Source organism: Marmota flaviventris, chromosome 15 (genome assembly GCF_047511675.1).
Source record: "Marmota flaviventris isolate mMarFla1 chromosome 15, mMarFla1.hap1, whole genome shotgun sequence".
Taxonomy (NCBI): Eukaryota; Metazoa; Chordata; class Mammalia; order Rodentia; family Sciuridae; genus Marmota; species Marmota flaviventris.
This window is the reverse complement of record NC_092512.1, coordinates 48,490,472-48,517,606: the sequence shown is the minus strand read 5'-3', so window position 1 is coordinate 48,517,606 and position 27,135 is coordinate 48,490,472. Positions and strand designations below refer to the sequence as shown.

The 27,135-nt window shown below is 36.2% G+C and overlaps 1 protein-coding gene across 1 annotated transcript; it reads right to left on the bottom strand.

Moving 5' to 3' along the window:
• Nucleotides 1-681: 681 nt before the first annotated feature.
• Nucleotides 682-10,453, bottom strand: Slc7a13 (solute carrier family 7 member 13). Its single transcript, XM_027946753.2, is given in 4 exon segments — nucleotides 682-942; nucleotides 3,616-3,977; nucleotides 8,234-8,365; nucleotides 9,769-10,453. Coding segments are annotated over 4 exon segments (1,440 nt in total).
• Between the last annotated feature and the right edge of the window lie 16,682 nt (nucleotides 10,454-27,135).

Sequence of the window (27,135 nt, the reverse complement as noted above, 5' to 3'; positions counted from 1 at the left end):
TGTAAATGGGTCAAATTTTAGTCCAGGAAAGACATGGTAAGATTGTTCTTCTAAGGAACCTCTGAATTTAAAGAAAGGCAACCAAATGAAGATCATTTAAAAACTTATGCTTCTAAAAATAACAATTAGGTTAAAAATATATACCATTAGAGGGGAAAAGCTAACAGAACAAATGGAATCATTCTTTATAACTTCAAATCAGCACCCCCCAAAAAAATAGACTTATGATGAAGAGAATGCTTTATTTATTTTTAGTCATGAACTTTTACTATTAGAGCAGTATAAATTCAGTAGAAAAGGGATGCGATACAGAAAAAAAATGAGAAAATGTGATAGCATCAATATATCAAGCTATGCAAACTGATTTAAGTTTATTATCAAACAAAACAGAGGTTTAGTGATGCATAATTATTTCTCTATGAATTTAAAGCCAGGTTCTGTCTTTTACACATATTATTTCATTTGAAAAAGTTGTCATGGGAATTTCACTGTTAATATCCCATAGTCTGTTTTGTATTTTTTGGAAGGCTATTTTTTTTAAATATATTTTTGGTTGTTGATAAACCTTTATTTATTTATTTATTTATTTATTTATTTATAGGTGGTGCTGAGAATCAAACTCAGTGCCTCACACATGCTAGGCAAGCGCTCTACCACTGAACTACAACTCCAGCCAGAAGGCTAATTTTTTAAAGTATCTACTTCTATCTCTTCATCAGATACATCAGGAATGCAAACATTAAATAGTAATTGTAGATAGCAAGTCATCTTCTCAAACCAAACCAACTTCAATTTAAAATATACTAAAGGTATGTAAAACAGCAGTCCACTGAGAAGAAACAGAAAGACATAGATATAATGCATCTTGGGAGACCTTACCAATGGTATCAAAACCATGCCCAGGTTGATGGCCATTGTTATGAATGTAAATGGCAAAAACACCTAAAAAGAGCAAAATTTTAAAGAATAATAATTAGATATGAATATTCATGTATGATACATACATATTTATGTAAACAAAAAATAAGGCATAAATTAATGATACAAAATAGGCTAAATTGGCTATTAAGTTAGATAAACCAGGCTTAGAACTTTTGATAAATGCCTGAGTAAGAGGAAATGATTAAGACTCTAATCTGTAAGGTTAGGTTGGAGGGATGCATGCAGCCTTTGATTGTTCGTGCCTGGAAATAATTATGACTATGTGCTGGTAAAATAACCATCTGATGATCTTGATGGCATGAATTTGTTCAGAAGGAGTTTCTAGGGCCAAGGGAAGGTCACAACCATCTTCCCTGGAAAATATTTCAACTTAGTAAAAAATTCAAAACAAAAACATAAAGACCATTTAGACTCTCTGTTACATTGGTAAATACTGGTAGGTAAAAAATTATGACTTTATAAGCTCAGCATATTAAGAAAGAAACCAAAAACTTGACTCAAACAGTTCTCCCTGTTTTTTTGTTTATCCAAAAATCTTAAAGATCCATCCTTGGCACCTGCTTTGTGTTAGGGTTAGAGAGATCCTATATTACCCATTCTAGGGAGATAATATCAGTCATTTTTGAGATGAATTTATACCCTTAAAATACAACACATCTAGTCACAATTTATGAAACACTTTAATGAGAGGGTCCTTCATTTCGGGCTTTAATGAATGAAGAATCTCCTCCTAATTTCAAAAATACCCCTAAGATAACGATCATCCTACAGCTCAACATTAGTTGTCAAATAATTGAGAAAGGAAGAAAAAGCACTAATGTGGGAAGACAAGAAAATTTTAACCTTGTACTTGGCCTTCCTTTTGTCACAAACATAAGGCAAATAATAATATAAAAAATAATAACCATTAATGTCTGACCCTGGATTGTTATCATGCCTTGGCTTATTTAGCATATACAACATTTCTAGGAGGCAAGTATTATGCATCCCCATTTTAGATATGAAGGAACGGAGGGTCAGAGGTTAAATAACAAGATAAAGTACAGAAAAAAGGTGAGGAATGGGACTTGAGTCCAAGCTCTTAATGGTTATACTGTTTCTTGGCGTATTACAAATTCATAATTGATTCATAGCTTTTCTTTAATTGCATCTAACAGTGTGGGTCAGAAAACAGCAAAGAAGAGATAGACTGAAAAGATGCAGGGTGTGAAACCAGAAGGATAGAAGACCTTGGGGAGGCCCCTCCAAGGGGCAACATAGACATCAACCATGGACATCCATACCATACATCCATACATCCTCTCCCAAGGAAGCATCCTCTGGATGCCACTATGGAACAGTTAGCACACTATGGTTTTTGTGTCACCTGATTGTTTCAAGAGATTATAACCTGCCTAAAGGAAGGAGCCAAGTCTTAATTTCTTTCTCAACCCAAAGAACCTAGGAAGGTGCTTCCAGTATAGTCACTTCTCAATAACAAATATTCAAATACACAACATTGAAGTGGAGGCTGGATGGAAGGAGTAAAGGGAGAACTGGAAAGATGGCTGTCAGTCAATCAAAGTTGTGATGATTGAGACATTCATTTCTTCCTCCCAGAACAGTTTCTTTTATTTTGTTAAATACTCTGAAGAGACTGCCTAGTTCAAATCTTGGTTTGAACTAGGACCTTTAGAGGAATTAGCTCCATGCTATGTGAGCTCTTGTAGGAGTGACCTGGTTCCTCTAAACTCATTTCCTTGTCTGTAAAATGGAACAGAAGTATTCACCTTTTTGTTTGTTTGTTCAGTTTTGGTAACAGAGATTGAACCCAGGGGCTCCTAACCATTGAGCCACATCTCCAGCCCCTTTTATTTTTCGAGACAGAGTCTCACTAAGTTGCTTAGGGCCTTGCTAAATTGCAGAGGCTGGCTTTGAACTCGTGATTCTCCTGTCTCAGCCTTCCAAGCTGCTGGAATTACAGGTGTGCATCACTGAGCCTGGCTAGTATACACCTTTTGTATTATTGAAGGAATTAAAGGTGATCATCCAAGCAAATCTTTGCACATACTACCTAGCCAACCAAAACTATTGGATATCTGTTAGGACATCTTTCCCTATCATATCCTTTATGCTGCTAAGTTTTTGCTTATATCTTTTTCTATGGTTAAAGTACTGTCACCTCTCCTGTGAAATGCTTCATCATCTAGACTGAAAGTAAGTTTAAAAGTAGCAAAGTTGAAATGATGAAATTAGTTAAATGATCAAAATCAGTTAAATGATCAAAATAAGCTGATGTTTCTGAACAGTAGATGTCATCCTTTGTGATCTCACTTTGCCTCTTCTCTTTCTCATTTGTTGAATTTTACCCCAAATGTGGAAGAAACTTGTTTGTATAAATAGCTACATAAGTAAACCAAGTAATCTCTAGTCAAAAGACGCATAATGATCTGTCCCATCACCCAGAGAATTATCTTTCTAATGAACCATTAGATGGAAACTTACAGTCTTTATACTGAGTAAAGCCTATCCAATAAAATTTAAAATAAAAAATTAAGATCCGATTATCCTTACGTGTTTCACAATTTGCTGAGTAGTAAAACATCTACTCACAGATGTCCTGACTATAATCTTCAAATACATAATATGTTTTATTTCACATAGAAAAAAAGTATTTAGAAAACCCACTTTTACCTTATAAGGTCTATGTAGATTCAGCTCCTGGTATCTCAGTTTTAGTATTCCCATCATTGTTAATACAGTCCAGATAGAAATCATGAAATAAAGATTGTTTATCAGTTCAATTAGGTTTGTTAAGACGATCACAGTGGATGCCAGAGCAACAATCAGTAGTACAGATATTAGTGGAGAGGAGTGAATGTTGAGTGTATTAAATAACAAAGGCAGCTGGCCTTGTTGGCCTGCAATATATGTCACTCTTGTTAAGTCAAGCACATTAAACAAAAGGTTGCTATATAATGAAGCAGAAATAGCAAAAGGAATAATCCATGTTAATTGGGGGATCATTCGATCAGTCCATGTAATAGCCACAGCATCTGCAGAGAAACAAAATACATGAAAGGAAAAGTGTTAAGAAAGAGAAATGAAGCATAAGCCTTTTAATAATATTATTTTATTTGAAAACAAAAAATTTAAAGAGAATAGAAATTTGTTTTTGTTATAATGTCATATGCGTATGTCCATTTTAGCCTCATCACAATTTATCATAAGTGCTTATCATGTTTATGTCTTCCCCAAAAGACCAGGAACTTTTTGAAGGCAAGGTCCCTCCATATCTTTTCTACAAAACTAGTACTTCACTCGCCAACATAGAGTGAGTTTTCAATAAATACTTGTAAAATGAATTGGTTTTATTGAACAGATGATTGAAGGCATGCTTGTTTTCTAAAACAAATGTGCAGAGTGCTGATAGATACAGTCAGAGAAAAAAAAGCACAGTGCAACCCTGTTGCCCCAGGAATGAGACTTACCACACCACGGTGTGTAATAAAATACTCAGGAAAAAGAACCAAGTACACAGAGAAAATAAATTACACAAGAATAAAAACATGTATGACTTTTGGGATTTGTCTAAATTACAGGCAGCTAGAGGTGATTTGGCTCTTCGCGGGGTCATGTGGAAATGTCTGAAGACTCTTGGTTATCACAACTAGCGGGGTAGAAAGTTGCTACTGAAACCCAGTGGGTACAAGCCAAGGATGCTACTAAACACCCTACTATGCACAGAACAGCCCTATACAACAAAGAACTGCACAGTCCAGGCTGGGAACGTAGCTCAGTAGCAGAGCAGAGCACTTGCCTAGCATGCATGAAGCCTTAGGTTTGATCCCCAGCACACACAAATATATGTCCAAAAATGTCAATGGAGTTGAAATTGAGAAACCCTGCTATACATGCTACAGATGAATCTTTAGAAAATATTCTTTTTCTTTTCCTTCTTTCTTTGTTTCTTTCTTTCTTTTTTTTTTTTTTTTTTTTTTTTGGCTTAAAGGTGAAGAGACATTATAATACCAATTCAATATGAGGCAGTAGGTATTAAAATCACCAATGAAGATAAACATCAATTGTTGATGAAAATCCACTTGAGTTCAATTTGTACTACATATATATATAGTAGGACAGATTATTCTATCACAGAGAAACAACTTCTCAGTTTTTCAGTGGAATAAGCACAACAGGGCCTAATGTCCCTGGGGGTAGTGCCCTCTGGGATTACACTTTGATGTGTAGGTAGATTGGTTTCCAGGGGAACTGGACATCAGTATACTAGTTTATATAACAAAAAGACTTTTTAAATGTGACAAAATTAAAATATCATCGATGTTTATGTTCTCAAGATCTTTATTTTTAACCCATTTTTAATAGCTTCAGGAGTCATGTTGATTTTCTCTTTGATACTATTCTATAATAGTGGTTAAAATATCTCTAGTTTCAGTTCTTAATCATTTCAAAAAGAGTATTGTTAATTGTTTGTCCAGACCTCCACATAACTACCCACTTTCAGATACATTTTTAAAAATTTTTTCTTGTAATGAAAAGTAAATTCTCCAATTTCCTAGTGAGTGTCCTACAAATGTAGTAGATTATAATAGGAGGAGAATCCGGTGCAGCTCTCCCAATGTGGCTGGCAAAAATAATACATAATCTTCCTACATAATTTTTATCCAAGTGATTTTTCTCTTTTCTACTCCTTTCCATGTGCTATTTTTTCTTTTTAAAATTGTATCATATATGCTTTTGTAAAAAGTAAAATAGCACTGAATTCATGAATTAAAAAATAAATGTCCTTCTCCTCAACAATTTCTCATTCATGCACCCCAAATGTAACTACTGTTAACATCTGTGTGGATCCTATTCCACAAATTTTCTACAATTATACTGTTTAAGCATCTATGAGGGGTGTGTGTGTGTGTTTACACTTGTGTGTGTGTTTATACTTGATATTTTCAGGTGTTTTTTGTTTGTTTGTTTTGTTTTTTGCTAATAAAAAGTCATGCTTCAAATTTTAATAATCGTATTATTCTCCTCAGAGTAAATTCTTAGAAGTGAGACTTGTGAATTCAAAGGTGTAGACACTGTCAAGTAAGGAAAATATTATAAAATCACTCTCTAAAAATGATTGTATCAACTTGCAAATAATTCTTAAATTCCCACTTGAATTTCTAAATTTTTAACCACCTCTGGGTGTTTGAGACCAGCTTTCTAGAAGGTATGTCTGAAGAAGAAAACATTCTTAGCTCTGTCTGCATACAGTTTATTTCCTGTTAAAATAATCTTGTCCTGTGCCAATATTCTCTAGTCTTAAATATGTCATCAAAACCCCAACGACACCACTGTAAGTCCTCCTGTCAGAATGTGTTAGCAGGCTTCCAGAACACTGAAATCCTAGGGCTGAAGAAAATGGAACCAGGCCTCCTCACTCCCACATTTCCATACACCTTGTTTTAGATGGTGTCCCTTCTTTCCTCACTAAAGAATATTTCCTTTCTTCTAAGAAAACAATGGATGAAGAAACAGGTCAGTTCTCCAACACTGACACAGACAAAAATGTCACGTGATTAACACCTTTGGTTCTTTTACCACTTAGAATCTAATATTTATTACAGTTGGTTTGGTTTTTTTCAGTGTTCCTCGAATAAAATGTAACAACCAATCCACATTGTATTAGAGATATCCCTCTGCACTTAGAAATTCTTCACATCTTTCTGATATACCCGTTTGATTGAAACAAATGCAGCCCTCAATCCTTAAAATTTCTAATTCTTTTGTTGGTAACTTTTCTAACTAATTATACAAATTATGCACTGCACTAAAGAAAATTTGTTAAATTCAGTGTAAAAAAAAAAAGGAAAAAAAATCACAGTACTATGCCAATTGATCATCATTGTTAACTATCTTTTTCTGTTTTATGTGAGAATATCAATTTATATTTTCTATCAGTATTGCATTATAAACTTCTTCCTTTAAGCATCATCAAAAATATTATCTTTTATGGGTTTTTTGTTTTGTTTGCAATACTGGGAATCAAACCCAGGGTCTCATGCATGCTAGACCACTGAGGTACATCCCAGACCCTTTTAAAGTCAGGGTTTCACTAAATTGCCCAGGCTGGCCTCGAACTTGTAATCCTCCTGCTGAGTTGCTGGGGTTACAGATGTGCACTGCCAGTCCACAGCCTCAGAATAGTCTTTTATGTACTTTCCCCTAAATTGTGTTTATTACAGATTTATTGGATACTTTGTGATCTTTCATTTTTGCTGCCACACTTAATGATGTGATTGATGGCCATCCTTATATAGATATTTTTCATACGTAGTTCTGACTAATTTTCTTAATTTGAACTTATGCAGAAATTTAAATTCAAAAATACTAATTCAGAATTTAAATGGTCTTAGGTCTGTATTCCTGAAAGAGTAGGCATTATAAACCAAATTACAAGTGATTATAGTTAAAACACTTCATGAATTTTCCACACAAGCCCAACTGTTGTGCCACCTACAAAATTGCTGCCACCATTACAAGGCTTGAAAAGGGATTAGTCCTATAGGTGCTGGGTGACAGGTTTATCTCAGAAGGTGGTGAATTAAGGTTTAATGCTGGTGTGAGAAAATAGCTAGACTTCCGCTTTCCCTGTATTTCAATTTCTATTTTTCTTTTTATTCCTTAAATCTGCTATTTTTAAATATCTGTTTATTTCTCTAAAATTTTCTTATTCTTTTACACTGTATTCTACAATGTGAGCTTTAAAATGGTAATTTTTAGCCAAATTTCCACTATTTTCAGGGTCTTTTACCACTATAAATTTTAGAGTTAGAGTTATTAAGTATGAACTCCACAATTTTACATATTAATCATATGCATCAATTAATCATTAGTATTTACTCTTTTAATGGCTAGTATCTTCCATTTTAAATTTATCATTTCTTCTTGTCACATAGAAAAATGTCAAGAATCAAATGCTTTGAAAATTTTAGTAGATATAAACACCGATTGTACAATGTCACTGTGATAAAAAGCAATCCTGAAAGGAATAATTAATTTCTTGAATTTTACATCAGAATTACACAAACATTTTCCACATTATCAGAAAATGTATAGTCATGCTTTTAAACATGAATCTCCTTTCTAAGCCAAATCACACTCCTCAGAACTCTGTTATTAGAAAATTACAAGTGTACTCTATATATAGAATAATGAAGAACAAATAGCAGTACTGACTGGTAAAGTGATACTTAAGATGTGCTGAAAGGAGCAACACTTTATTTATTGCCTTAGCCATTTGTGTACAAACCTGAAGAGAGAATTTCTCTGGGTGTCAGAACAGTCAGGTAGGAAATGTTAACCAGTAAAAACAAAACAGTCACCAGAGGTATTGCTGTAAATATGCATTTGGGAATGGTTTTGCTGGGTTTCTTCAGCTCCCCTATAAAACATGAAAGAGCAAAATCATATCTGGCAAAAAAAAATCATTTCTTAAATTTATTTTTAAAATTGTTACACATTTCAAATATTAGGCTGGATTCTTCCTCCTCTACACACACACACATACACACTCACACACACAAACACAGAAGCAAGCCGCTGCACACCCATCCCACTCCAAATTTAGTGCTAAGAAAAGGGAAAGTTTCCCAAATATTTCCCATAGATGATAATTTTTTGAACATACAAAAATAAAAAATGAAATTTGAGCCCATAGTGCCTGAACCATTTGAAACCTACCTACATCTTCGTTCTCTTCTAGTAGGAACCAGGCACTGAGTTAGAGTAGTAGGAATAAAATAGTGATCAAAAACTCCACGAAATTTAACCATTGAACAATCACATAAACAAAAGTTAAGATAATGACTATTTGATCATCTGGAAACAAAGTGTTGTGGGATATATCATGCGACAATTTGATGGTCCCATTTGCCATTTCTGTTATAAATAGACAGAATGGCACTTTTTTATTCCTCAAAAATGTCATGCCCTGGCTTGCCAATGTGGCCATTCTCTTATGTGGAATGACCTTACTTTTCCTAGTTGCCTAGATGATCCCTACACAGCACAGCAAAATTACTACTTCTTCTGGGAAAGGAAGAGAGGGAAACTATCCCTGGTTGACAAAATTGTCTTTTTAAACATTTGCAAGGTTTATTTTAAAAAGAATTAAAGAATCAGTCATAGATTTTTCTCTCCCTTTCCTTTATACCAACAGTAAGTGCAAAAACGGGGGGGGGGGGGGGGGGGGGGCGGGAGGGGAGGGGACATGCTTTGGCATCATTGTAATGGTTTTTCTAGAACACTGTTATTTTCAAATGCTTTTCAATTTGTCACACCATTTTTCACAATTTTGACATTCTCTAAAAATTACCCCAACCCAATGAACTCAACAACTACAGACTTGTTTATACAATGTCACCCTCTGCCCTGATCACTGGCAATAGAAACAGGTGACATCCTACCCAATGGAAGCCAATCATTTCCAATATATAAGAAAATTTCTCTCAAGCATTTGAAGCAAAGGTCAACAAAGATTAAGAGAATCAAGAGAAAAACAATGAAATGGTGGTTTAAAAAAAAAGAAATATTAATTAAGGAGTCTCATATTTGTGGTCCTAGAAAAGAAAGGTAAAAAAGAGAAGTTGTTCAATAAAGAACTTTGGAATAAAAAGGAAAAATAATTAAAAGTAAGTGGCAAGTATGAGGCTGACCGGAAAAAATATTGAATCATTTATTTAAGATAAAGCTCAAAATACAATAAAAAAGATGTGCATTTCATAATGTATACAATAAGTCAGGGCTTGAGTTTTTTTTATTTTTTCTCAATAGTCTGGTAATTACCTGCTATGTACGTTAAGGTTTCCCCGCCTGAAAATGCAAAATATCCTTAGAAGATGGCTTCTATTATCTGGGAGATGTCTGGAAACTCAGCATCAAAAGCATTCTGAAATCTTTCTACATTCTCCTTCTTGCCTCTCACCAGCATGAACACTCCACTGAGGGAAATAAGGCCAAGTATGGCCACTTTCAGCACTGTGCTTACCATCTGAAGCCAGGCTGCTTCTCTCACACCTCGAGAATTCAGAATTCCCACACTCCACAACATGGCCAGGGCTAGACATTTCTTTGGTAGTTTTGGTGTTAAGCAGCTGGGATAAAAAGGTTGGATGCTGTACTCAGCAAGAAGCAGGGCTTGGGTAGCAATTATCCCTGGCCCCTTGAACAAGCTTGTCCAAAGTCTCAGGAAGGCGATCAAGGGGCCAAAGCATCTCTTGAGAAAATAATAGTGAGCTCCACTGTATGGGAAGGTTATTCCTATCTCTGCAAAGCAGAGAGATCCTGTCAAGGACAACACGGCACAGATGGCCCAAACACACAGGGAGAGGCCCACGTTCATGCAAGAATACTCCAAAACCCCTTTGGGAGACACAAAAATCCCTGCACCAATTATATTAATAATTAAAAAGCTTGTGCCCCTGAAATATCCAAAATTTCTCTTAAGCTGTATTTTCTTCTCTTTATCCATGGAAATTGAGGAAGTTTTAAAATCTGTATAAGTTACCCTGAATTTTCCTGCCTAATTGCTGAAAAGGATGGATTCTCTAAAATAAAACAGTGCTGTCCCTTTTGTTCCACCCTCACTAAATACAGTCTATTTTCAATAATTAACATAGTATAAGTGACACATTTAAGTGAAGAACAATAAATTACTTGTGAAAGTTAGTTTAACTTGTCTTTTAATTATTATCAAAATAATCCAGATGGAAAAAACGGAATTTCAAACAAGATGGTATTTTTGAAAAAGAAGCTTCTTTGCAAAACTTCTCAAAAATAAAACAAAACAAAACAAAACATTTCCAGAGCACTGTTTTTAGCTCTAAGGCTAGTGCTCTAAGGCAGATCTCTTAGTTCCTTGAAAAAGTCCCATTTGCAGGGCATAGGTTGCTATTTAATATGAGTTAGAAATTGCTCCATGGGAAAATCCCTATTTGTAGGTCATCTGTCTGAAACAATCGACTGTCATTATCTAACACAGCCATTGCCTAAGGCTACAATACCAGTTGAGAAAAACAGAATGTAAGACTGGACTATCTGGAAGAAATGTCCACAGGACCTTCAAAAAGTTCTGGCATATTCCTGAAGATTTAGAAGTCTACATGTATATTCAGAGCTGTGCAAATTCCCAGGAAATATCTAAAAGAATTCTATATAGAGCAAAACAATTTTTTAAAGTTGGAGGAGACAAAAACATATTCCAAAATAAACAAAAGCTGAAGGAATTCACAACTAGCAGATCTGTCCTAAAAGAACTACATCAGCCTAAAAAGATGACATAGATGATAACTAAAATCCACATGAAGAAATATAGTATCAGTAAAGGCAACCACATAGATATTGAAAAAGCAATATAAATGTCTTTTTGGTAACTACTATGTTCTCCTGAATTAGAACACCGAAGTTGATGGTCTTCTAATGCAGAAAGATTTAATTTGAGCTGTAGACTTGAGTTATGTTGTAAATTCATGTCTGAATAAAGAAAAGGGAACAAACACAGAGAATTTATATAAGATGTGTTTGGTAAAAAAAAAAAAAATCAACAATAAAAAAGGTTCTTAAAATAAAAGCATTCAGCCCATAAAAATCTGATGTGAAGGAGATCCATTTGATTATATCTGCCTCTTTTCAGGAGAGATAGTCCTCCCTTTCAAGTCATGATCACCACTAATAATAATTAAGTAGCATGGTACTTTTAACTTAGTCATAGCTATCATCATACATTTTAAAATTCAGTTTTATTGAAACCAAATTTATACATAATAAAATTGACTAAATTTAAGTTGTATAATCTAAGTTTTGATGATTGCATACATAATTATATAACAAATGTAATAACTACAATATGGAACATTTTTATCATCTCAAAAATGTTCCTTTCTTCCTCTTTGCAGGCAATTCCTTCTCTCCATCTGTGATTCTGAGCAATCATGAATCTACTTTCTGTCCCTGTAGTTTTATATTTTTCTAGGAGTTTATACAAACAGAATAAAGTAATATAAAAGGCAGGAGAGACATTTTATGATCAATTCAGCATGAATCAATGATAATTATAAACTTATAAATACTTAACAACTGAACTCAAAATATGCAAAACTAAAATGGACAGAATTGAAGATAGAAATAGAGAATTCAACAATAATATTTGCAGACTTTAATACTTCACTCTCAAAAACTAATAGAGGCAAATAGAAAGAAAATCAGCAAGGCTATGTAGAATATAAAAGAAAAATTATCAACCAACTTAAGCTAATACCCATTAACAGCAGCAGAATACCCTATTTTTAACCATACATGAAATATTCTTCAGGATAAATCATATACTAAGTCATGCAGTATAGTATTAATAAGTTTATAAGAATATGAATCATACAAGTGGAGTTAAAGTACAAATTAAAAATAGAAGCTGAGCATGGTGGCACACGTGTGTTATCCCAGGAGGTTGAGGCAAGAGCTTTGCAAATTCAAGGTCAGCCTGGGCAATTTAGCAAGACCTTCTCAAAAAAAAAAAAAAGAAAAAGAAAAAAAAAAAAATATATATATATATATATATATATATATATATATATATTTTTTTTTTTTTTCTTCCTTTGGCTTGATTTTTTAGTTGTAGACAGACACAATACCTTCATTATATTTATTTTTATGAGGTGTTGAGGATCAAATCCGGTGCCTCAGAAATGCAAGGCATTGCTCTATCAACTGAGCTACAACCCCAGCCCCTTGTCTATGGAAGTCAAAATTTAAGAGCAATGAACTAGGATATCTGGCAAAAGAAATTTTTTAGCAGCAAAGGTTCATGCCTGGCTGCTTTTAATTGCTTCCAGTGAAATAAAAACAAAGAGAGAAGTCAAAGGCAGAATTTATAATTGAAAGGGAAACAGAATGAAAACATTTGGGAAATTTTCAGCCTGGCTGTGTGGTAGAGAATGACAGAGCATTTTCATCAGGTCAGGTGATATGTGCCTATAATCCCAGCTACCCAAGAGGCTGGTCAAGAGGATCACTTGAGGAGTCTGAGGCCAGCCTGAACAACACAGAGAGACCCTCTCTCAAAAACAAACAAGCAAAGAGATTAGCATAGAGAAGGTGTCATCAAGACAATGGGAGAAAGAACCTAAAGACATCTCAGGAATCTTTGAAGTGCCCCTCCCCACAGGCCCAGAGCTCTAGAAGGGCTGAATGATCAGCAGGAAAGGCCCAGGGTGCTCTCCCCATTTTGGTTCCCCACAGTCAGGATTCTGCTCCCTGCATTCCAGACAGCACTCCTGAGCTGCTCCAACCTCTGCTCAAGCTGACTCAAGCAGCCAAAGTGTGACTCGACCTGCTGCTCTGCCAAGGTCCAAATGGCAAGCCTTGTGGTATTTGGTGGTGTTAAGTCTGTAGGTACACAGAAATCAAAAGCTGAGGGGATATGGCTTCTTCTATCCAGATCAGCTGGGGGCCCAGGTGGAGTCCTGATGCAGAGGTGTAGTCACTGCAGAAAGCCCCCAGTAGGACACTGCTTAGTAAACCCTGAAGCCACCGCTGAGGCTTAATGGAGGCAAGGGAGCAGTATCACTTTGGAGATCCCAGAACTGTAGAGCTACCAACATACAATATCAGCATGGGAGAGCTGCCCACAGAAGATTCTAACCCAAGAGTGCTAAAATGTGGGCTAGTGCCGCAGTCTGGCTGGGCACAAATCACGAGCCACTCAAGCAGGAACAAACTTTATTTCTGAACTCTACCAGCACACTCCACACACGCTTCCCGGGAACTCTCTGAACGCCACACGGCTCTTGCAGGAACCACCCACCGGAAATCCCTCCTCCGGCACTTCCCCATCCAATGGGAACTCTCCAGAATCCCCGCAAGAACTCCAAAGTAGCGAGAGAACTCCAGAGTAGCAGGCCGAGGCGGACAGCAGGGGTCTAATATACACAGCTTAACATAACCATTATCATCTCAATGGCTTTCTGGGGTCGCCTCTCAACCATTCCATTCTGGCAAAAATGCCATGTGTCATTCCGACTCGGCTATGGCTTTCAGCAGGCTAGTCCAGCAAAAACCACAGGTGCCAAGCTACAGAGGCCTTGGGGGCCCAAAGCCTATGCCAATATGCACAGAATGTGGAACACAGACTCAAAGGAAATTATTCTTCATTAAAACTTAAGTTTTCTGTTTGTTTTTGCTATTGTTGTTGTTTGTTTGTTTTTTGTGGCGCTGGGGATTGAACCCATGGCCTTGTGCATGCAAGGCAAGCACTCTACCAATTGAGATACGTCCCCAGCCCCTCTGTTTGGTTTTGAACTTACTTGTGACTAGTTATCCCTTTTCTACTTGCCTCTATTCTTCTTCTGAATGGGAATGTCTGTCCTGGGCTGGCCCACCGTTGCATTTGGGAAGTAGATAACTTGTTTTGATTTCAAAGGCTCATAGCTGGAGTGAATTTACCCCAGAATTTGCCCTTGAGTCTCACCCATATTTGATTCAAATGAAACTTTGGACTTTCAAGTTGGCACTGGAATGAGTTAAGACTTTGGGGCTATTAGGATAGAATGAATGTATTGTGCATATGACAAGGACATAAATGTGGGGGGAGAGGCAGGGGCAGAATGCTATAGTTTGAATGTGTTCCCCAAAGTTCATGTGTTAGAAACTCAAAACCCAAGTTTATAGTTTAATGGCCTCTGGAGGCAGCCCATTGTACAAGCTCAAAAAGGTAGAGTCCCTTGATGGAATTAGTGGCTTTACAAAAAGAGGAAGAGAGACCCAAGCTAGCTAGTAACTTGCTCTGTCTTATCATATCATGTTCCCACCACACTATTTTGCAGTAAAAAGGTTCTCACCAGGTGCTGGGCAGATGCTGGCACAATGGTCTTAGACTTCCCAACCTTCAGAACCATGAGTCAAATAAATTTCTACTTTTATAAATGACTCAATCTCTGGTATTATAGTAACATAAACAGTCAAAGATACTACCTAAAGACAGAATCCACAAAGAGAAATACAATTACTTTCAACTTTCTTACTGATATTTCACTAACCAAAGAAAATTGAATTCATATCATAAAGAAAGAGAACGAAAATTGAGCACCCACACCTAGAGCCTGCAGGAACTTTGTCCCAGGCCACTGTCTGTTCTTCAGGCCCGTTGATTTCCCCTACAAATCATTTACTATCCCCTTTAAAATTGTCTACAGCCCCCTGACTTCCCTCTTCCCTATGAAGACACTATGCAACCTTCGATCATGTGGCCCTGCTTTGAATTTCATATTTTGCGTGGCTCCTGCACACTTGCATGCATCAATCAATTTATATGGTTTTCTTCTGTTAATCTATTGCCAATTTGTTTCAGCCAACTCAAAAGAGGCAAACCTTCAGAGACAAAGGGGGAATTTCCCTTTGCCCCACATATATCTCCTCTTCTCCCACCTGCCTCTTGCTTTGCAGTTGTTGTCAGTGCTGCAGAGTGAACCAGGGCCTCATGCATATTAAGCACATGCTCCACCACTAAGCAGCCCCTGTCCTTACATAAATAGGAAACAAATATTCACATGTACAAGATCAAATGAGGACACCTGAGAACGTAAGTTACTTATTTGTTAATTTTGTTTTTTATTTTATTAGGTCTTTATGGTTATGCTAAGTAATTGAGTTCATCCTGACAAACTCAGAGATTACTTATTGTAATAGTTTACAGATTGAGGACAAAGGTTTGCTTCTACAAACAATGATTTTAAAATTAGGGATCTTTCACCTATCTTACCTCTGAACTTTGGAATCTAGTTAAATGATGTGTGTTTAGATTTTTAGACTAACACAGGAAAACAGCACTGTTTGAATACACTCTTTCCAACCTTCTGAATTTAGAAAGAATGTTCTGGTTTGCTTCTCTTTCTTACATACTGTCTAGGTGGCCATTCTTTACCAAGGTTTGCTTTCAGTGTTTTACTCACCAGCATTTTTTTCTGATCCTTCAGTTTAAATTTTTACAACATATCAATTTGTGTTATTGCATTCTGTCTTGTTTTTCGGACACTGATCAAGGAGTTATTTAGCTAATAAATATAACATCAAAATGTTAAGTATTTTTATACCTATGAACTGAAAAATATTAGTAAATAATTGAATGTTAACTAGCATTTTTATGTCATATTTTTACTTGGATCAAAAAGTTACAACTCTGACATAATAGCATGTACTTAAGACAAGGATCATATTTGTACAGAATAAAATAGGGGGGAGTTATTCGAAATTGAAAATTTAGAAAACTTTTCCACTACTAGTTCTGTTGCACATGGTGTGTTGTATAACATGCTGGGGGAAACAAGGACAAACACAAAACTCACAAACTTCATAAGGACAAAGTGTCTTGCCACAAAGGTAGGTAAGTATTAAGAAAATCTCTAGATACTTTACAAAAAAATATATTGCATTGCAGTGATAAAAGGACCACAACCACCACCAGCAATAACAACCAAAACAAAGAAAAATGAAGTGCAGGAAGACTAAAGGAAAATGTTAAAAGAAGAGAGAGTTGGAAAGGAAGAGAGATGAAAAATGTAAGAAAGGAAATCTAATTCATCCTCTTTCTATTAATTAAACCATATTCTTCAAATCTTAAGAGATCATTCAAAACAAAAGTTTTTGGATTTGTTTGCTTGTTTTGTTTTTGCCTTTGCAGTACAATGGCTAGAACCCAGGGGCGCTCTATCATTGAATATCCCCAGTGCCTTTGAAGTAGGACAGAAAAGGTTGAACAAAGATTTCGGAAATTCTTTGAATTTTATATCCGGGAAGGTATAGGTGGGGGGTGGTTGGAGGTTTGCATGACAAGTGCTCTCTGTTCCATCCACCTCAACCAGACACAGGGTTCACAAGTTCTTTTGTTGTTGTTTTTTTTAACTAAGAAAACAGAGATAATATCTTTTTGTACAACAAGCTTACAGACTCTAACTCTGTCACACCTTTTGTGCACAAACCTGGCGTTTACAAGAGAGGAAACTACCAACCACAAGAACATCTTCAAACATCCTGCTGATCTGACAAGAGGAGAAACTTAATTATGTCAAAAGTCTTTTGGGTGGGAGTGCCTGGTCTGCTTCACCTTTTTATCTTTTATTTTGAGACATGGTCTTACTAAACAGCCCAGGCTGACCTGAAACTTGCTATCCTCCTGCCTCAGCCTCCCAAGTAGCTGGGATTATAGTTGTGCATCACTGCACCTGGCTTCAAAGTAGAAGCTCTTATATTGACCTATAATAATGCCTGAGGGGAAATGGCCAATTTATAAGAATCCATTCTTGTCTGCATTGTTCATGAGTTGATACTTATAACTAGACTTAAAAATGGTAGATGGAAAGGAGAAAAAGCAAATAATAGATGCTTCTTCAATTTTTAAATTGGTCTTGAAAATTTTCATCACACAGACAATGTCCAGTTTGCCCTCAATATAATCAGTCTTCCAAGTATTTGTATAATCATCTCTCATTGTATCAGTTAGAACTATGTACAAATGAGATTCTAGGAAATCTGAACAGTTTTAAAAAATATAGTCTATTTTTTTTTTGCATAAGAGGAAGCTTGAGGTATCCATCACTCAGTGGCTTATCTCCACAAGGTCCCTAATGATCCCAAGATGCTGCTAGAGATTTAGGTATAGCAACAACAACCAGGGGAAGAGGTAGGGGAGGTAGGAAGTTCAACCTCATGTAATGTTTCTTTTACAAAAAAAAAAAAAAAAAAAATTAAAACCAAGAAAATTCAGTCATTTTGAAGAATAGGAAGAACTATTGGGTAAATTAACCAACAGTCTGAGCACGTTTTCAGCAGCTAATTTTATTGTTGCTGTTTTTGTATTTGAGACAGGTTCCAGCTCTATTGCCCTTGCTGGCCTTAAACTCCTAGGCTCAGGTGATCAGATTCCCCATTAGCTGGTACTATAAGCTCACACAACCAAGCTGTGTTTTTGTTTTGTTTTGTGGTACTAGAGATTGAACCCAGAACCTCTCACATGCTAGGCAAGCAGTCTATTATTGAGCCAAAACCCCAGCCTAAATACTGTTTTTAATTCTTTAGCCTAAAATCCTTACTTCAAAATAAACTGTAAGTCATTGATTTTGATAGAATTAAATATTCTAGGAACTATAGTATCCTATATGTCCTCATCTTGTATTATGCCCTATAGGAATAAGACAGTAGGGCCTGACAATCAAGCATAGAGATGCACACCTGTATTCCCAGTGGCTCAGTAGACTGAAGCAGTATTCTAAGTTCAGGGCTAGCCTGGCAACTTATCAAGACCCTATAACAAGATAAAATAAAAAGAGTTGGGGATGAAGCTCAGCACTTGCCTGGCATGTTCAAGGCCCTACAAGAAAGACAAAACAAAAAAACAACAACAAAAAAAGTTATGACATTGTACACTCTCTTTGTTAGGTATAACAAAATCCCTAAAGCAAGGGCTTCCCTTCTAGTGTCCCAGTGTGGCAGAAAGAGGGGCAGCCATGTGAAGACAGCCATATGTAAGTCAGAAAGCAAGAGAGGGAGAGGGACAAGGCTTTCCTTTATATAACAACCTACTGTCATGGGAATGAATGAACGCCTGTTGGACCCAACCCACTCTGCAAGATCAGCACTAATCCATTCATCAAGGGTGAAATCCCCTTAACCTAATTATCTTCTACCAGGCCTCGCCTCTTAGAAGTTCCACCATCTCAACACCACCACGCTGGAGACCAAACTTCTAGCACATAAACCTTTGGGACAAATCATATTCAAATCATAGCCCACACCTCTTACTATGAGAACACAATTACCTTCAGCATCTTTCTATCAGGGATAGGTACTTGGCCCAAAGGCATACAAATTTCAGTGGCTTATGGCTGCTCTATGTGCCTAATAAAGAAGATGAGTTTGGCCAGCAGATTCTTCTTCAGAGAAAATGAAACTTAATAAAGGAAGCAGAAATGCCGTGAAAAGATCTGTGCCTAGTAAATGTGAAAGTCTTCTGCACTGTTGAAATGGATCCATGGTAAGCAATGTTCATGTGCAAGGAAAGGTTGAATGGAGCAGTTTATAGAAGAAATTTGAGTGCCTACAATGCACCATTTAAAAATGATTTGAAAACCACAGGCTTAGTGTTTTAGTTAGCTTTGATAATTATTTAAAAAATACCTGTAATAAGTCAACTTAAAAGAAGGAAAGGTTTATTTGGTTCACAGAAGCTTTCAGATCATGACCAAATTGCCCCAGTTCTTTGGGCTTGTGACAGTAGAGTTCATCAAGGCAGGGGCATGTAGCAAAGGAAGCCTGTTTACCTTTGGACAAATGTGAAAGAGGGGAAAAGGAAGAGACTGGGATCCCATTATTCCCTTTAAGGGCACCCCCCCATGACCTAAGATCTCCCCATCTCTTGCAGGTTTCTACCACATCTTATTAGTGTCAATCTGAAAACTAATCTTTTAACACTTGGACCTTGGGGGAACATTTAAGATCCATACTATAGCACCTGACAAGTTGCTTACATTAAAGTCACGAGAAAAGAGAAATACAAAGTTTCCAGAAATAGCTGTTTAATTTCTGTATCGATTCTAAGAAAAATAAAATGCTATTCATTCTAATCTTTGAATAAATGTTGACTTACAATCATGATTAAGCAAAATAAGCAGTGTAAATCGTAGCCAGCTTACACAGAAAATCAATCTAGATCCTTTGCTATTGAGTAATGGTATTGAAAGATCTGTGCCTAGTATTTCATGTGAACATAACAAGTTCTGCTTGCTGGAAATTTAGAAATCCCTTTACAGAAAAACAAAAACAAATAAACAAACAAACAAACAAAAACCACTGAACCATATTATTTTCCTGGACCAAAGTAGTAGATTGATTTTGTTGTTGGTGGTTGATCGATTTTGTGGTTCTGGGTATTGAACTCAGGGTCATGCTAGGCAAACACTCTGCTGCTGAGTTTCATCTCCAGTGCTTTCTAAATTTTATTTTCAGACAGGGTCTCACCAAATTGCTCAGACTAGCCTTGAAACTATGATCTCCAACCTCAATCTCCTGAGTAGTTGAAGTGACAGGTGTATACCACTGGGCCCGGATGTTTTTCTGGCATCAAATTTTGGTTCCCTAACTGCTTTGAATGTTTGCCCTCCAATTTTATTAGTTTATTTATCATGTTTCATAATATGTCCATACAATAAGCATTTGACAAAATATCTCAGAATGGAAATCATTTTTCTTCTTCCCAACTGGTTTCACATATAGGTATTGATCAGAGCTATTCTCGGAGGAAAGTTAATAAAATAGACTTAGCAATGTTGGAACCTATCTTCCAGGTCTAATGAGAAGTGAGCAGAACCATTAGATTGTGTTCATGTTTCTTCCAGCAAATTATTGGGCAAGTCAGGCAGAACAATTTAACCAACACTATCAAAGAGTTTCAGGTTATCTATAGAAGAAGCCACAAGTCTCTCTGTTTATAATTGTTCCTATTTCTAACTGAATATTTTGGTGAAGTTAGGACCTGGCCGTTGAAGCCCTGTTTTGCTCTTTTTAAAAGATTTGGTAGAAAGAATGATTCTATGGAATTCATTGAAACTCAAGGACCTCACAGGATCACAGGATTCTATGCAAACACCACGGTTGAGATTATTTAGATTTTTAAATGATAGTTCATATTGAGAATGCCATGAATTTGTTCTTTCCTGCCTGCAGAGATAGACAAAGGCAGAATGGCCTTCAAATCTCAGCCTCTGTGACCAGGAAAGGTCACACACAAAAACCAAAAAACTATTTTTGATAACTTGGCCTTGGCTAAACTAGCTTAGCTCCCTGTGAGCTATTTAAAACCTGCTCTAAATTCTCAGGCAGCACAAACTCTTCCAATTACATGTTTACTAGTCAGCCTTTAAAGATTTCTGCAGTCCTCCACTCCTCAGCCAGGACACCCAATGCTATTAACCTTTAAGGGGAAACCCAGATATAACAGATTAATCTCCCTAAATATCAATGCATGGAGTTACATGTAATTAATTCCATTTTAGAGATCGGCCAATAAGCTAGTCATCCAGTGTCATTGGGGGAATCCACACTTAATCTGCCTTTAAATCTATGCTTTTCCAACTTAGTAACAGCTCTCTGAATCTGGTTTGCTGGAAATAAAAAACTTGAAGAAATAGAAGACACATCCCGAGAAGCATGAGAAGGAAGTGATTGATATTCCAGAGCCAGACTAGCTATAAACTTTGGCACTTTGCTTAATTTTTCTGTGCCTCAGCCCCCCATTTTAAAATGGAGATGTCAATAAGCACCCCATAGATTTATTGTGAGAGCAGAATGAGTTTAATTTTTGTAAAATAGTGAGAACAATTCCCTGGAACATTCTGAGTGTTATCAAGAGGATTCTCCATCATTAGAACAATGCAAGAAATCCTGTTGTCCATAAAGGTTTATTTCCAAATGCCAAAAACAACTTAAAGTTTTATCTTTTCTCTAAAAATAGGAAGTTGCCCTTGCTCTTTTATGACACCAATGATCTATCTCTTTTATCTTGTAAAAGCTCATGTGTGAGACAATGAAAAAAAAATGTTAAGAGGTAGAATGATTCAATTAAGAGCTGTAACCCTATTAGTGAATTAATCCACCTGAATAAATCAACTGGGTGGTGACTATAGACAGGTAGGGTATAGCTGCAGGAAGTATATCACTGAGGGGTGTACCTTTGTGTTTATCTTTTGTCCCTGTGAGCAGAGTGCCCCTTCCCCTCTCCCTCTTGCTCTCTCTCTCCCCTTCCTGGTTGGTTACCTTGTTCTGAGATGCTTTCCTCTGCTATACCTTTTCACCATGATGTTCTGCCTCATCTCAGGCCAAGAACCATGGAGTTGACCAACCATGGTCTGAACCTCTGAAACCATGAGCCAAAATAAACGTTTTCCACCTCTAAAGTATTTCTGTCTTTTGGTTACAGGGACACAAAGTTGACATCTTGCTCTAGAATAAAAGTGGTCCCTGTCAATCATGAAACCGTGGATGTGATAATTTATTTATTTTTTGAGAGGGGGAGATATTTTTCCCCCTGTAGTATCAGGGGTGGAATCCGAGGTGCTCTACCAATAAGCTACATCACACCCTTTTTTAATTTTATTCCAAGTCAGAGTATTGCTGAGTTGAAGAGACTGAACTTGAACTTGCAATTCTCCTGCTTCAGCTTCCTGGGTCACTGGGATTACAGGCCTGTGTCACTCAACCAGCAGGTATAAAGATTTCAAACTGCAAATATCAGGAGTGCAAATGTCTGTAAATAACTTTTATTTCTCTATAACTGAAATTCATTTCATTTTCAAACTCCAATTTCTATCTGTAGTAGATACTTCATTCTCATTAATTCGAGGTAGCTTAGTCACTTTCAATTTAAAACTGTCTCTTAACTCTCCTCCTTTCACCTCTCTTCACAGAATAAAGTTCCTGAGAGATTTGTATTGTGCCTGTGGGAGAACAAGGATCTGTGTTTCAGTGCTGACCCCACTCATATTTGATTGCAACTGGAGTGGAGTTCTGACTACCTCGATTTGGGTATTTGCCTCTCTCTACCGCCCTCCCATAAATGCCCTCGGCTAGCAAGCACAATCTGTTGCCTTAACCTGGGTGGTCCACCTGGCAAATCCTGCTACATAGTCCCATAACACTAGTCTTGAATCCCCTAGCAGATCTTAATCTTTAGCCAGAAAGAGTTGGGGGGAAGAATGGACTAGCTCATGTTCACTTTATCCAAATGTACCAACTTTTGTTGGTGCTAGATTCTACTGGTCAGCTATTATTGTATAACATATTACCCCCAGCACTTCATTGTTTAACACAACAAACATGTGTTGCCTTTGTTTCAGTCAGTGAGGAATTCAGAAGCAACTTAGCAGGGTAGTTCTAGCTCAGGTTTCTCTTCTGACCTAAGCTCAGAAGTCTACCACCACTTCTGACCTATTCCATTGGTCACACTGATACAATATTAAAGGGGACCACAAAAGCATGTCAGTACCGGAGGAGATCACTGGGAGACCTCTAAGAGACCAACTCTCACATCAGTATCCATCAAGCTTCCTTTGTCCCAGAATTCCACATGGAATGCAGGGCAAAAGTCATTCTTCTTTCTAATCCCAAAACCCATGGAGATGGTACAGGATCCGAAATGTATTGCTTGGGTTCTAATTCTGTTTAATCAGTTCTTGTTTTTGCAGTACTGGAAACTGAACCCAGGATACTCTAACACTAACCTGCACTCCCAGCCCTTATTCTTTTATTTTGAGATGGGGTCTCGCTTAGTTGCTGAGTCTGGCCTCAAACTTGCAATTCTCTGCCTCAGCCTCCCAAGTCACAGGATTACAGGTGTGTGCCACCATGTCTGGCTCAATAGTTACTCATTATGTGGCTCTGGGCAATTTATTTAATGTTTCTTCCTCACACTCCTCATGTATAAAATGGAGAAAATCACCACTGCTAAGTTTTATTATGAGAATTTTAAAAATAATCTATGTAAAGCACTGAGAAAATCTGGCACATGCCTATTGCTTAGAAAACATCACCACTATCATCATTATCATTATTGATATAAAGATTTCAACTCAGCAGTGGAGTGAAGCCTCACATGGTACCTAAGCCCTCTGTCTCTTCCAAATCCTCCTCCAATCAAAGGAGCAATATTTTGGGTGGTTGTTTCTACTTTTTGTTTGTCTGTTTTTCAGTTTTCTTACTTTATAACTTAAAATTCTTCTTTTATCCTTATCAAAGCCTCACCCCTTAATTGGGAGGTTGGGCAACTCCCCAGAGTTACAGGCCCTTTATAAGAAGTCCCATTGTTCCATGGGTTTTAGCTGACCTTGGAGGGTGAGGGCAAAAATATTGGTTGTTTTCTTAGCCCTTTTCTTTTCTGATTTTAGCTTTCAAGTCTCAGTTCTTAAATACCCAGAAGACCAGTACTACCAGTATTGAAGTGAGAATAGTGGGTTCTAATTTTAATTTTTGCAAGTTTACAGACACCCCTTCCATTGAAAAGGGATCAGTAGTAGTATTAGAAGCCAGTGTCACATCCTATCTGACCTGTACATGATGGTTGTCATCTCAAAATACTGCTAGAATATATAGAATATAAAAATATTGTTAGAAGATATACTTCTGCAATATACTAACAGGCAACAGTTAAAAAGGTTTACAAGGAAAATGTAAAACAATTAACAAGAGTAATAATATCCAATATGTATAATAGCTCTGAACCAAGAAATGTAATTTCCTTATGATAACACTAATGCACCTGTTTGGCCTTCCAAAAAACCTTAAGTAATTTGTCAATTTAATCACACATAAATTTTATCAATTCTATATCTTTTTAAAGCCCATTTACAACTTTTAACTATCTTTTATAATTTACAAGACCCTTACTTAGTTTTATCTCTTTTTCTAATTTGGGATCACAGTAAAACTTTATGACAAAATTTTATCCTTTTGGACAGAATTTTAAATAGGCTTAATTATAGCATTCTTTGAGGCCCATCCTAACATGGAACTGGGCAAAAAGCAGAGCCTTACAAGTGAGGTTGGCCTTTTGACAAAATTTAGCTTAAGTTTTTATATATGAAGCTAATCGTTGCCCTCCTTCTAAATATCCTTCTATTTAGGAATAAAAAAAGACACATTTTCATGTCCTATTTCTTGAATTTGTTTGAGGATCATTTAACATAATAGCATTGCATCTGAAACCTGAATAAAACGGAAAGGTTAAGAGAGCTTTTAATTTTCTTTGTGGGAAAAAAAATGGCAAAATGACTCCATGTTCCACATTGTCAACCTTTAAATCAATCAGGTTCTCCTTATTATCTTTCCAAAAATACATTTATATTTCCACCCTCATGTAAATAATAACATAATTCTTCATATATAACTTATCAATAACATGTTACTCTTAGCCAATTGCAAAATATTAAAGTAACATTAAAAAATCCCATCTAAATTTTCTATTTTTATGTAAGCCTGAAAAAGGCTATCACTACTAACAATTTTAATTTGGAGAACAACAGCTTGGTAAAATGCTCTCCTAAGCTTTATATTTTAGAAAGCTTGTACACTTGGAGAAACATAAATACATTTTACATACATAGAATCCAGTAATTATTGGCATCACAGTTACACAGAAGAAAATAATTTTAAACCACTTTCTATACATCAGCAATTTATGAGAACACATTTAATAGACCCATATATATTGTCTTCTTGCAGACTTTAAGAAGCCAAGAATGTTTGAGTTTATAATTAACATTTTAGTATTTTAGGTTACTTATCAACAATTAGTGTCTTTTTCATATTTTTATTGGTACATTATAGTTATACATAATGGTGGGATTTGTTGTTACATATTGATAATGTACATGATAGAAAAATATAATTTGGCCAATATCATTCCCATCATTTCTCCTTGCCTTCCCCACCCCCTCCCCCAGGTGTCTTTTCTCTATTCTACTGATCTACAGTAGATTTTCATGAGATCCTCCCCACACACCTTTGTCTTGGGTGTTTTCCCTAACATATACATTTATAAATGCTTATCCTATTTATATCTACCCAATGTACTGCTTTCAGCTAGTTTTACATTACCCGTGAAAACCAAAATATCAGAAAAACATACTTAATCTTTTAAATTATTTTTGTTTGTCAAAGAAAAACCCTGAAATCAATGGACATTGTATTTCAAACATCTAACAGAGACAAATACAATCCTGATTGGTTAATAACCTAGGCAACTACATAGTTTTAAATTATTTATTATTATTTTATTTTTATATGCATGTATTTATTTATTAGTTAATTAGTTAATTAATTAATTATGTGGCACTGAGGATTGAACCCAGGAGCAAAAAAGCATTTGGATTCATGTTTTCTGAGTTTATGAGTGCTCATTTATCTACAAGCCAATTTGGCACTGATGGTAGGGATTTTGGATAAAAAGAAAGATAAAACTGAATAAAAGGAAAAGTCCATGAGCCACTGAGATGCAGAACACACAGTTGTAAATCTTGAGTGACAATCCCTTGGCCCATGCTCTTATAAAATGAGGGAAATGCAGAAGCAAAGGGAACACTGGGGGGGGGGGGGAAATTGTGTAGCTCTACCCTGCCTCTATCTCTTGTCCAACCCCTAGCATCAAACCTCTATAAATATTAACACCCCACACAGATGGGTTGCAGTCTCTCCCTCTGGAGATAGAGACTGCATTCTGCATTGAACATGTATCTATGTTCCTAAATAAACTTCTATCTATGCCTTTAACTGGCATGTGCTGAAATTCTTTCCTGTCACGTATGCCAAGAACCCTGCCAGTCCTGAGTCAAGTTCCCTCTTCTCTCTGGGAAGTCCTTAGACACTTCTTCTTAGACATCACTTCTCCCATGACAGTAACCATGTAAGCAAAGTACAAACACAAATACACATGTAGACACAACATATAATAGGCACATGAACACAAACATCCTTTGAAAAATAGAAAATGTTTTATAGCTTTCATTTAAATTTGGTCATTTGTTAGTTTTTAAAAAGTTACTATTGAGGCCAGGGTTGTGGCTCAGTGTTGAGTGCTTGCCTAGCATGTTTGAGGCATTGAGTTCGATCCCCTGGCGCCACATTAAAAAAATAAATAAAAACAAATAAAATAAAGGTATTGTGACCATATACAACTAAAAATAATTTTTTGAAGTTATTAAAGTTATTATTCTATAGCCCTAAACAATTCTTAATCTTAAATCTTCACTTCCAAATGTATGACTTAATTGGAAAATTTTCATCTCAAAGACAGAATTTAAAGATCATTGTGAAAAGGTTTAAAGGTGAGGCTGGTTATTCAAATTTAAGTTAATATCTTTCTATATTTTAAAAGTTAATCGATAGAGGGTGACACCCTTACAAATGGAAATTTCTGTCATTAAAAAAAAATACTTTGGAGAACTAACTATCTAGTTGATTAGTCCTTCTGACCTACTTTGTTTTCCAACCAGATGGAGTTCTTCAATGAGTAGGGAAAAGAGCACTTTTATGCATACCCAACTTAAGAAAGCCTTCCTTGAGCTTTATAAAACTTTTTTTTATTTTTTATTTTTTAGTTGAATGTTTTGCCCAATGCTGTTT